The sequence below is a fragment of the Lagopus muta genome, chromosome 4, assembly GCF_023343835.1.
Source record: "Lagopus muta isolate bLagMut1 chromosome 4, bLagMut1 primary, whole genome shotgun sequence".
Taxonomy (NCBI): domain Eukaryota; kingdom Metazoa; phylum Chordata; class Aves; order Galliformes; family Phasianidae; genus Lagopus; species Lagopus muta.
In genome coordinates, this window is record NC_064436.1 from 31,610,377 (window position 1) to 31,623,806 (window position 13,430).

The 13,430-nt window shown below is 41.9% G+C and overlaps 1 protein-coding gene across 12 annotated transcripts in view; it reads right to left on the reverse strand.

Moving 5' to 3' along the window:
• EPHA5 (EPH receptor A5) overlaps window positions 1–13,430 on the reverse strand; it is a 199,509-nt gene that overhangs the window by 94,768 nt on the left and 91,311 nt on the right. For 9 of the 12 annotated variants that reach the window (XM_048942709.1, XM_048942706.1, XM_048942705.1 and 6 more), the window contains one exon: window positions 903–1,058. The exons of the other annotated variants lie outside the window; for them this stretch is intronic. In XM_048942709.1, the coding sequence (XP_048798666.1) occupies window positions 903–1,058 (156 nt within the window). The remainder of the gene's footprint in view (window positions 1–902; window positions 1,059–13,430) is intronic. 12 annotated transcript variants of the gene reach the window in all.

Consider the following 13,430-nt stretch of genomic DNA (forward strand, 5'->3'; position numbering starts at 1 on the left):
CTTTTTCTCCATTGCTGACGTCCCCTGGAAGTTCTGCTTGCTCCTACCCCAGTAGGAGGTAGCTCCTCTTCAGTCCCTTTTAATCACTTTTGCCTGCAAAATTACATTTGGACCCTGACAGATCTGGCCCCACAAAAACCCATGGCCTGTGCTTCACACAGGGATACTAGCTGGAGGTATGGAAACTGAGGCCCTACGTACTTGAAATATAAAACAAACAGAACAACCAGCCTTCATGCTACAGATGAAAGAATAACAGGACAAGGGTAAAACTAGTGATTCTGATTTCACCAATTCAACTCTTAAAACCCCAACTTGCTTGTTATACCACCCTCCCCATACCAAGTGATAAGCTCTACATTTTTTATACCAGTTTGGAGATGCATTTTCTCCTTGCAAGTTTTGAGACTACCCTGAAGAATAACAATCTCTAGGTGGTTTGGAAAGGCAAGGTTCTCTCCCTCACTATCTACTGAAAATGAGTTGAGAGATGATGCTAAGCAGGACCACATATACTCTACTTATATCTAGAGCAGACAATCACTATCCATAGTTTCCTCCACATATGTGCCTGACCCAGGTACCCATGCACACACTTGAGTGCAACGCTGCTGGCTGAGAACATCTCTGGATGCTTGAAGAGCAAACTACAAGAGATGGAGGATCTATTTGTTACTTAAATGCTCCTCAAGCTTAACAGCATCTTTCCAAAGATGCTTTACAAAGGGCTGAGTCTCCTCATGTAATTGGGGGTATGGTGGACAAAGCTAGTGACATTAAGACTGTGTCAGACTAGCTCAGACTGAAGCCCAGAGCCTGTAAAAGCACATTAGGATCATGTCTAGTCACAGTACAGGAACAGCTCAAAAGGATTAAAAACAACCCTATAAGCACATGCTTACTTGTACAGGCCATTGTAGGTGGGTCTGATTCCCTCCTAAAATAGTGCTCTTCACACAGGCAAGATGTGGATGCTTCATCAAGCGTGTAGCTGTGAGGGGGACATTTGCTGCAGGATGGACTGTGGGGTGAAGCTTTGAAGAACCCAGGTCTGCATACTGTAAAAAGAAGAACCACAGACTAAGCTCTCCCATCATAAAATTAGTGTCTTCACATTTCCTTTTAAAAACATGTCTTCAGCTACAAAGAAAACAGACAAACACTCGCAAGCTATTTGGTTTGTATATTTCAAAACAAGTCTACTCCACCAGTGTACAATGAACACTTAAATATCTGCATGAAAAGAAAATGAGAATCTGTTGACTATATTTCCCCCCTAGCATCTGCCTTTGCTGAGTATTTATTTTCTGTGTTGAATGCATGAGGTAACATCTTTTCTCTCTGCTTTAGGAAACATTATTGAGTTTGGGATTTTTTTTCATTCAGTTTTAGAAAAGCACGTAAAATACATCTTGTGGTTTTTGTTTAAGATGTTCTATACCCAGAAATCAATGTCTCAGCACATAATAACAATACAGTGGTGGAGGGGATCTTGAGATCGAAAGCTTTAAGACATTGTGATAAGGCTACTTCCCTAGGGCTTCTTACTCTGAAAACCTATGATGAATTTTAAAGTACTCTATATAAGACAGATTGCTCTGGGTATAGCCTGAATCAAGCATGCTTGCCATGCAGGGTGCTCCTTCTGGCTCCAATATATATGCACGATAAAGCACAAAGTCTCCATATAAGAAATTTTTGTGTTCTCACAAATGTAATATATTGGCTAAGGATAGCTTGGGTTTTTTTATTCTCTTTCTTTTATCAGAATTTGAACTCAGTACAGTAATACTTTGTTTCCAAGCTCATGGAACAAGTGCTGTTTCACCTAAACAATGATCTTTGCATTCATTCACCTCTGTGTGCATGCAGCACAAGCAGTGACAATCCTAGGTTTCTGTGTTTCCACCTTGTCTTTAGAAACAAGCCAAGTGGACCTGTAATCACATAGTTGGTATACAGAATTACAAGGCCACAGTTACCACAAAGAAAAACAAAGCACAGATAAAACCTGGGGAAAACCTGATTTGTTGGTCACCTCAAAAAGCAAAGATATATAAACATGTTGCCTGACTCCAAAAAGCTGCCACATTTTTCCCTTCAAAGATGCTCTTATGTCCAGTTTGGTATCAGTGATGGACAGGCCTTGCCATTAAGATTTACAGGAGTTACCTGGAAATCCCAGAACCTTTCCATCTGCATTCAAACATCCCCAGTTGAATAGCAAATGAGCTGACAGCAGAAGAATTTATACTATCCCACCATCAATGTCCCAGACAAAAACAGCACAAAGGCCATGTGCTAAAATTCAACCGGAAGATGTGATGACTGAGTTCAACTTTCCTGCAGATAAAGTGTAAATTTTTATTACTAATCCCTTTTCCTCTGAAGGACCAAGTAGGACAACTGGCTCTAAAGTTGACTCTGCTCCCTGTAGTGAGAAACTCTCTTGACATCTTCCCCTTTCATCACAAACTTTTTCACCAAAGGTGAGACACTTGCACATCAACTCCTATCAAGAACACACGGTGTTTTATTTGGTATGGCAGCTATTCTGGTATCAGCTCTCTACAATACAGGGAGAAAATCCCTTGGAATCACCACCAAGTCTTTGCTGATGGAGATCAGCAAAAGGGATAGCAATCCAGGAGCAAACCATACACCTCCCCAAGTTCCACCTTGAGTTTTGCCTGGACCATGCAAGCAATTTCCAAAATTGCTCAGCATTCAATTATTTTTTCATATTTAGGCTGTGAATTCTGGAGCACACAGTCCTTATCTTGTAGCCATGCATGGGGCACAGTGAACACACCTACAGCCAAACTTATTCTAGATAATTGCTAACACACTTACCGCAAGCTGCCCTGATGTCTTACGGCACATTCCTCAGTTTCTAACACAGTTTCTTTACTTTATTTACTTCACAGCTATCTTCAGGTGCTACCCTATCTGTACAGCAGGAATAGTTACAAATGCTCTGGAGAGTCTTCAGGTAGAAGAGATCATGACATGACTCCTGCCTTTGATGTATTTCAAAGACAGATCAAAACTCACTTGTATATGCAGACAAAAGAGATGGGAGAATGAAAACACAAACACATGTGAAGTATAAAGAGTGCAACCCACGTCTAGTGTGTACTCGAAGTAATTAGCCTTCAGAAAAGGACTCGAATTTATCTCATTATGACCCATCAAGACAGACAGAAAATCATTAAATCATTATGGCACGAGAGTTTACTGTGCTTCTATTGTGTGCAAAGCAGCAAATGCAACATAAATCAGTTTTCCTCAACATATTTTCAACGAGGTGCAGTTTGTTAATGGCGGTATGATACATAGCTCAGCTTGAAGGGAATGTTTTGTTTTCATGAGTAAGTGCACTGCCAACAGATTCACAACACCAATAACCTTTTTTTTCTTTAATGAGGGATGTGAAATGAAACTAAACTAGATCAGTTTTTGTGTAATCTGAAGCTCCCCTGGGTCAGACAGGTCGCTCCTCTGCCCAAATAGTATAAGAAGGCATATTCAAGGGCATTACATTATACTGAAAGTTGCAACATCAATCCTCACAACAAACACCCAGCACAGTGGGCTGTCAAATCTAAGTGGAAGACCTTCATATCAGTTCAAAAGAAAGAATTCAGGAAAAGGAGATGAGCTATGCTGTTAAAGAAAAGAAAAATAGCTATTAAAGAAAGAAAGAAAAAAAAAAAGCAGAAGGACAATAAATAAAATACACGTCAGAACTGCCACAGCAAATCAGATGAAAGGTGTGCAGAGTCAAAAGCCCAGCAGCAGATGCTTTGGGGAGGATAGAGGGGCATTTGCTCAGCTACCCCAGCCCAGTTTCCCAGCCATAGGTGAACAGGAGCTTGGGAGAGCAACTAGTACCTATTGCACGATTTTTCTCTGCACTCTTACCTGGTTTGATTTGGACATGAGAGCTGTCTCCGGTACATCTTACCCTCCACCTGCAGAGCAGGTATAATGGTAGCATCATGAGCACAGTCCTGGACAAGCTCAACAGCCAAAAAGCAAGGGCTAGTATATTACTTTTCTGCCTTTGCTGGCAAAGAGTTGGGTATTTGTGTTAGCTGAAGGGGAGTTGGACTAGGTAGTCTTCAGAGGTTCCATGATTTTGTCATCTGGATTTGCAGCAAAACAGAGCCATAAGCAGCCTGTGCCTTGTAAGCATATACCTTGGGTTTTGGTCTGTTGTCTTACTGTTCCTCTTCTGAAATCCAACCTTAAAATCTTCTCATGAAGTATACATGACTTTATTTAAAATTACATGGTCTGGAGTCTGGAGTTTAATGTCTAATTAAATCTTATTTTGGTCTTATATTTTTATCTCGGTATTTCTAATTCAATGGTTCTTCAAAAGATATGTAGAATTAGCACAGTACAGCCGTTCATTTAATGGTATTATCTGTCTTTTAAAGAGGGTGGGAAAAGGAGGAGAAATAAGGTGAGCCTAAGATTCCTCATAATCTGCTGCAAGCCAGCTGAATAGAAATGGTTTTAAGCTGTCAATGACACCTACTTCTTTCCTTCTAATATTAAAACTGATAACTCCTTAACTGATTAACAGCCACTGATGTGTGAAAACAGTCTTTAAACAAAATTAGCTGCTGAAAAAAAAGAGAATATTTTTAGATGCACAAAATATGCCATAAGCAACCTGCTGGTGTTAGGGGGGATGTGTTTCTGTTAGCAGCACATCCATTACCCGCAAATTAGTTTCACTTTTTCATTTTCAGTAGCAACCACAAAAAGTCACAGGCACAGAGCTTTAGCAGCCATGCAGTCTCTTGATGCCAGTGCTTTGGGCCAGGCTGGCACAAGATCACTGTGATGAGTGATGGCAGCCAGAGCTTCTTGGGACAACACCAGCACGAGCTGATCCCTCCAGTTGGCAGTCAGATTAGAACCTGGCTTCATCTTATAGATGGGATCCCCCCAAGAGCCACGCTACTAGACATTAGGTCTTATAATGTATGTAAACAAAGGAGGAATCACTGGGACTCGTACAATATAAACTGGCCTCTTCAAATGCCATGCTGAACTTTCATGTGCTCTATCAGTACAAGAGACAGAGAGCACCAGAACAAACCAAAAAAATCAAACAGCTGGGACTATTTGACAGAGGTTATTTTCTGCAAGCCTCACCATCAAACGATTTGCAGCCGCAGCTCATTCCTGAACTTCAGTTGAATGCTGCATCCATGGCACAGACCTCCCTTCCTCTCTGGCTATGATGTACACTGGCCCAGGCAGCACCCAGCAAGCTGCTCAGGCACATGTGCTGGGAACAAGGACCTCCTCTCAGCCTACCCACCCGATCAAGAACCAAACCCATGTACACGGCCACAGCAGTAAAAGCATCCATCATCTGCAACACAGGAAGCCCTCAGCTATCATGACATCAAATTAATATTGGACTGAGTCTAGGCCTTGTCCCTGTGGAGAGAAGAGCCAGGAAGCATGACCTTATAAAGCCTCAAAAGCCCAGGGGAGATGAGAAAGGTCCAACCCTTCGAACTCTTGTAATTCTGGGAGGATAAGCCTGGAGTACTTAAATGCTTAGTATCAGCAAAGTAACCTTTTGTATACGCCAGAAAACAAAGCTCAAATAGGAGTGATACCATCTTCCTTGCAGAGAACTAAATTAGTCTCCACAGTAATCAGAAACTATAAATATCACTCCCAAGGTAGTGTTGCTAATCCATAAAGCTAAAGAATGAAATCTAACAAAAATTAACAGGGATAAGAACATCTAGTCTAGTCAGAACACAGGTTATCCAACTGAAACCTGTTTCCCTCCCAGAGTATATCTTGCCCAGGAGCAAACCACAAACTCTTTTTGTTTCTCCTTCCCATGCTTTAGACTGATTAGCCTTTTCAAACTGCAAACTTCTTCAGGCAGGGACTGTCAAATTACCACAGCTTTTAGGAGCAACCACAGCATAAACACACAAAAAATTCTGCCCCATGGATATACCTGAGCTCTGTAATCCACACCAAGCTGGCTCTCAGATGAAACCCAAGTAGGATGTGTTATGTGTATTCAGCAGAAAGGAGAGCGGCTCTGTAACTCATCAACTCTGCCCTCATTAGCACATCACTCCAGCACAGGGAATATGCCTTGCGAGTTGAAGGATTTGAGTAAAAACAAGCTACAAATAAACCAACCCCTGTTCTGGTCTCTGGAGCTGCCGCGCCTTGAAGCGCTTGCACCAAGAAGAGAGAGCTGCTGCCTCTTAGATGTGTCCAAAACCTAAAGAAAAAGGGTTTAGCGAGGTACAATCTTTACAATATGGAATCAATTAAACTGCTGAGAGGCTCCAACCCTCAGCTTGTGCTCCTAACATGCACTTTTACTTACAAGACAAAACAAAACAAAAACACAGCAGACTGTCTTCATGTCTCCCAAGGAATATAAACAGATGATCTCTGCGCTCTCTTGAAAGCAACCAGGAATTATGCTGGGGAAAAAAAAACACCAAAAAACAACAGCCCACAATTGAGTTTCTTCCTGCAGAATTTCCAAGTAGGCTCCCAAGAGCTAATCCTGCCCATCCTAACAGCTCTCCTTGAGCTGCAGGCAGACACTGAAATTGCTGCCAAAGCTATAAAGCTATAGAAAATGTGTAAAATGCCCTGATTATATCTCCTTTAGGGTCAGTCGTTCTATCTGCAATAGCGCTCTGTTGCTTCCTGCAGCACGCCTTGGGGATTTGAAGGAAATTAAATAAATATCCACTAATAAAACACTGTAATTCAAAGCTGCCAGTTTGCTCAAATCCTGCAGATTTGCCAGCATCCTTCAGCAACTCCATCACCCAATGCTGCAGCAATGAGACTTGCTAAAAGTCTTTTAAAAGCGGTTTCTGGAGCTGGATGAATAAACAGGTATTCTGAGGGCTTCACATCTTGAAGACAGACTCAAGACCTTACCTTGAAGGAAAAATGATTCACACATCCCAAGCAGGAAAAAGTCTTGAACTTTTTTTGTTCTAAGAAAATCACCACATATCCAGGCAATCTGTTCCAGAACAGCAAAGGACAGGCATGGGTTGCCCATAGAGGTGGTGGAAGCCCCATCCCTGGAGACGCTCAAGGTCAGGCTGGACTGGGCTCTGAGCACCTGATGTAGCTGTAGGTGTCCCCATTCCTTGCAGGAGAATTAGACCAGATGACCTTTAAAGGTCCATTCCAACTCAAAGGAATCTATCATTCTGTGAATACATTGCATCTTTTTGCTACTGTTCTGACCAAGTTTATGCTAAATCAGGCTCCATTACTGCCACTATGCATTGAAATGAACTCCAGCTCTCAATACCAAAACAACCTCGAAAACTAGAATATAAATAAATTAGTATTTTCACTTCTTCCCCTAGCAAACACCACTTTTTCCCCCACGTGACTCACTAAATTGTCACACAGAAATTTATGACATGAGCATAGTTGCTGGAAAACTAAGAATTAACTGCCACTAATGACATTAATGTGCTTCTTCTAAATGGTATAAAACTTCATCACATGGCAGCACTCTGAAAAATTCATCAAATTCCCAAGCCAGCTACATTTGCAAGCCATAAAGATAACTTGAGCACAATATATTTGAAAATGCTTGTGATTACGTTAAGGCCTTAATGGACTATATTTCTGTACATTTTGACTTTGCTCCAGCAGATTTTGGAATGATTGGTAAGACAAAACCTGAGTCAAGCCTAAACTCTCAGCAGTGTGATAAAGGAGCAGGGAAGGAGATTTATCCTCACGTACATACAAAAACAATGCTATCATTTGGGTTTGATTTCACAGAAGGAAAGCAAGCTATGGAAAATAAATGCTCTGAGGGGAAACAGTATTTTTCAGAAGCACTCAGCATTGTATGAGCTTGTTCCTCCTGGCTTTGCTGGCAGCTGGGTTAATATCAAGCAATTTGCAAACTTCTCACCTCTGCAATCCAGACTCAACTTTTACTTAGGTTAGACAGTGATAGGACAACAAGGAATGGTTTTAAAATAAAAGAGGAAAGATTTTGATTGGATGTCAGGGGGAAGTTTTTCACTGAGAGAGCAGTGAGGCACTGGCACAGGCTGCCCAGAGATTGAATCCTGCTACAGACTGTAGATGTCTATGAAAGTGTTCAAGTCCAGGTTGGATGGGGCCCCAGGCAGCCTGATCCGGTGCTTCATCTAGTGGTTGGCAACCCTGCCCATGGCAGGGAAGTTGGAAGTCAGTGATTCTTTAGGTTCCTTTCAACCCAAGCCATTCTATGATTCAATGCTTTTTTTTGCAATCTGACACTCACTGCAAACACAGGTTTTGCCCAAAAAACCCCATGAAATTATGTTCATCTTTCCTTATACTACAGGGACATGTGCTCCCAAGTCTTCTTAGCAGAGGAACGCTACATGCTCTATTACTTTTTTTTTTTTTCACCAAAAAACATTTACGTTCAAAATAAACTAGGAGAAAATTGTATATTCCAATTGAAAGCACTGTTTCCTGGAAGAAACAGAATTTCTATAACCAAGAAATACACACTCTTGCAAGCCATCCATACACACAAGGACTTTGTCACTTTCACAGGAATCACAAGCTAATTTGATGCAAGGAACCTTTTTACACCACTTCTGTCCTCTATTTACATTTTTGATGGGGCTGGAAGGGTGACAGCAGGTCCAGATGACAACACAAACATTTAAAAACGTGGCCTCTCCAACATATGCAACTTTACCTTGTTTCCCCAGGTGGCTTCACCTCCTTGGCCTGCTGGCTGGTACTGCCAACTGGTCACCCCAGATGCTCTCATATCAGTGTCTCAGCTGGATCACAGCTTTGCAGACACTGTGCTCCTTCCCTGAGCTGTGCTGGTGCCCTCTGGGCAGCACAGGGTGTGTCTGCAGCTCTCACACCTCTGGTGACAAAGTGCGATCCAGGACATCCTCAGAAAGCCCCATCTATCTATCTCATAACAAGGAAAGGCAGTCTGCATCCTATTGCTACAGGCTGTCTGCCTTGAATAGCTATAAAATATCTATCTCCAGGAATCTATACATCTATAAAATCTGTGTGTCTTTTCTTTGTTATCTGAGGTGTGAGACTAAGATGCACTTAAATTCTGCTTAAATTACTGTCTCTCTTTCTTAATGATGACAAACTGAAATCATTTTGCTAACTTAAACAGAAGAAGCGATGATTTACAATGCTGCACCACGGGGAAAAAACACAGTTTAAGATACAGAGGAAGGCAGACAGATTTGTTTCTTTGTGCTTGTAAACATAACTTGAGATGCCTAGCTCTTGAGTAATCTGAGAGGAACAAGTCTGTTTTGAGGGCTCTGCACACAAACAGACACAGCCTAGTGCATCCTTTGTTATGTGAATGGTAACTTAGACATGCAAGCTGCATTGTGTGCTAAGCAAGGGGAGGATTGATGGACAGGCCGCAGGACTCCCCTGAGTTCAACAGCAGTGCTGACTGAATAGCAATAACAACCATCATCTCTAATGGCAACAGTGGGACAGGATCAAACTTGAAAATGATCCAGCCCAAATCTCCCTGTGTACGTCTGTATACACGTATTACAGACAGCAGTGCAAAGACCAATCAGTAAAATCTCCCAGAAAATAGGGTTCTTCAAAGCCACACGTTGCTGGCATAACACTGCAAAAAGGATTTTAGTGTTCTGATTCAGTCGGCCATACAAAGTTGGAGCCTGGCCAATGAAAGAAAGATTCTCTAATTATGCTGTGGTTTGGACAATTGCAACCAATTGTGGTTAAGAAATATGACATTTGGGAGGATTTATTTTGATGATTTATGTCATCTGTGTTTACTCTACCAACATTTAAAGGATTTAGCTTCACATGTTCAGCTTACTAGTTGAAAGCAGTAGGAAGAACTAAAATCCTTGAAGTATTTCCTTCTGGCTGACTATCTTGCACAATTTCACTTGCATGGACAAGAATTTTAGGTGGTATAAAAGTCACCTTTTCTTCCACTGACTTCATTTAACACTTCAGTCTAAACCGGGCAGCGCATCCAATCTACGGAGATGCCGATATCTCAATAAAGGCTCTTTTCAGAGCCTGTCACAAAAGTTTAAGGGCTTGTTTGCTTCTAGCTTTATGATCATCTGTCTCAGGAGGTAAATTTGGTAGGATTGGCTGTAGACAATTTATTTTAAAATTGTTTCTCTAAAATTTATGTCTGGGCATATGTCACTCCAGACACATCTATTCAAATTCCATCAGAGGGCGATGTAGATGGATCTTTTACAGTCCTTATGACAAAACGCAGGAAGGGTTTATCCAGAGTTGCCTGAAGTAAGTGTGTTAAATGGGTTCATGCACATAAAAGTGACTCTTGGGAAGTGTATTTATACAAACCTAAACCAAAGCGATGCTAAGCAGAGCTGTTAGAGGAACAGGAGGCTGAAAGTCACACAGGAAATGCAGATGTGTCTCCTGAGGGATGTTTCCTCTCAGTTGTCTTTCTTACCTCACAAGCTGGTGGATTTTTGGATTAGAGCATGCAAAAGAGAGTTAAAGAGATGGAGGTGTCACCAAGCTAAATTCTGATGCTTTGGTTAGGCTGCGACAAATTGAAAGAGATGTGCAAGGAGGATAGAAGTATTAACCTCTCTTGAGATCAACGTTCTTTAGCATTTATAAATGACATAGACAGTGGGAACAAGTGCACTCTCAGCATGTTTGCTGACGACACCAAGCTGAGTAGTACAGCTGATATAAAAAGAAGGGATGCCCTCTAAGAAGACATGGACAAGGTTGAAAAGTGGGCCCACAAGAATCTAATGAGATTCAACAAAGTAAAGTGCAATACGTTGCACTTGGTTTGGAGCAGTCCCAGGTATGTGTATACAAACTGGGAAAAGGACTCACTGAGAGCAACCAAATGGAGAAGGACTTGGGGGTTCTGGTAGGCAAAAAAGCTGGATATGAGCTAGCAGTGCATGCCTGCAGCCTGACAGGCCAACTGTATCCTGAGCTGCATCAACAGAGGGGTGGCAGTAGGGTGAGGGAGGTGACTGTCCCCCTCTACTCTGCCCTCGTGAGACTCCATCTGGAGTACTGCATCCAGGCCTGCAACCACCAGTACAGAAAAGGCATGGAGCTCCTGGAGTGGGTTTCAAATAAGGGCATGAAGATGATCAGAAGGCTGAAGCACTTTTCCTACAAAGAAAGGCCAAGGCTGCTGGGCATGTTTACCCTGAAGAAGGGAAAGCTCCAGGTAGACCTCACTGAGGCCTCTCGGTAGATATAGAAAGCTAAAAAACAAGAGGCAGTCTAACTAGTTACACAGGTAGATGTAGTGATAGGACAAGAGGGAACGGCTTTAAACTAAAAGAGGAGAGATTTAGATGAGATGCGTGGAGGAAATATTTCACTCAGAGGGTGGTGATGTTCTGGCACAGGCTGCTCAGAGAACCCCATCCCTAGAGATATTCATGTTCAGGTTGGACCCTGGACAGCCCAATTCAGTGGATGGCAACTAGCCCATCACAGGAGGCTGAAGCTGGATGGTCTTCATGGTCCCTTCCAACCCAAGCCGTGCTGTGATTATATGATTAACGTTCAGAGAAATTTAACTAGGAAAGCTGAACAAAGCACTTCAATCTACATAGGCAACAAAGTCAGTATTGAGACATTAACTTTACTGCATGAAAATACAGCACTTTGTGACTTCAGTTTAATTGACTGGACACCAAAATACTGAAACTATTTGTTAAGTTGACTAAACCATTCTTCTGGGTCAGATGAAAAAACTATTCACAGTTCATCTGCCTAGCCAAATACCTCTGCTGAAAAGCTCCGCCTTAGAAACAAGCACTGCGAAGTGCAATCTGAGGTATAGCCAGCTCTGGCCACATCAATATTTGGAGCAATTCTTTGAGCTGTCGTCCTGCAGTAATAAGAGAATTTCCAACTTCAATAAGAGCTCTCCCATTCTGGAGGAGAACTTGCTGCATATGAACACAACAGCTCAGACTCAAGTTCAATCAATACAACTCGACACTTTAAACCTCTTGGTTTTGCAGCCAATTGTAATACTCTTTGGATGGGCTGCCTCATGGCTTTTGGATGCTGGAGCTGGATCATTCTTGACATGAACAAGCTAGAGCTGCTGTGAACCTTGCCAAAGGTTCACAGAGAGAGGAAAAGACCCAAACTCCTGAGACAATAACATGCAGTTATATCCGAAGTATTTTCTTTTCCAGACTATAAACAGTACTATTCTGAGAAAAAGCATCCACATAAAAGCATTCTGCTCTTGGGAGAGGGATGGCCCTGTTGACAGTCCCACAATCTTGGTTCTTTCCCCCCAGATAGCTGTTGGATATACATGGCTGCAACAAAAATTAAGTATGAAGCAGAAGTATATCAAAGCAAATGCTACCTTCCTGCATGCTACGTGCACCTTTACTCAAATCTCTCCTCAATAAACCCATTTCTCCCTAACAGATTACAACATAACATGAACACTAGCTTGAAATAAAATATGCAGCTGTGATACTGGTCATTCTCACAGTCTGAATTTGAGCTTCCAAGGCTTGATTTATGGAGATTTTATTCTCAAATTATTGTAAGGAAATACTGTTTCTTAATTGGTTCTGTAGCTACAACCAGAGAAATAAGCACTACCTGCGTGAGTCTGTTTACTCTGGAAATCAGCACTGTATTTGAAATTCCTGTGCTGTCCCTTCAGTCTTGCATTCTATCAACTGAAACAGCCTTCCTAACACTAGTTAAGAAAAAAAAAAAGCAAGGAATCTGCATTGCAGAAGACATCTACAGTTGATTTGTTCAAGGAAAGAGTGGAAGACAACAAGAGGGGAGGAAAGCAAGCAGACAGTGTTCACACACATTTTGCCCTGGATTCAGCATGCTGGAGGCCAGCTGGGAGTCTTGGCAAACCTATACCTTGCAAGAGAAGACTGCAACTTGTCTCATACAAGATCACTCCTAATAGTTTTCCATCCCACAGGTCATCTTCCACATCTTTTTGCTAAGACTTGTCAAATACTGAGATACCCATCAGTCAGTGGGTGAGAGTGGCATAGGAAGACACTCTCTCTTCTTCTCTCGGAAGACCCGAGACATAGAGACTGCATGAGAATCTGAAGAATCAATCTTGTGCGAAAGAGAGAATATGCTTCTTGGCTTTTTGAGAAGAAAGCTGGAAAACCAACACCAACAGTGGGAGGCAAACAAAGAGCCCAGTATGTATCCTTTAATTGAAATGGCACACTTTGCACCGGAAAACTAAATGGGCATTTCTTGACCTAAGTAAGGACAGGTAATATTCTATTTCCCTGTCTTCTCTTGAACTCTACCCTACAATGATTACATACAGATGTACTTCTGGATATGGTGATTATTTCTGCTGTTGG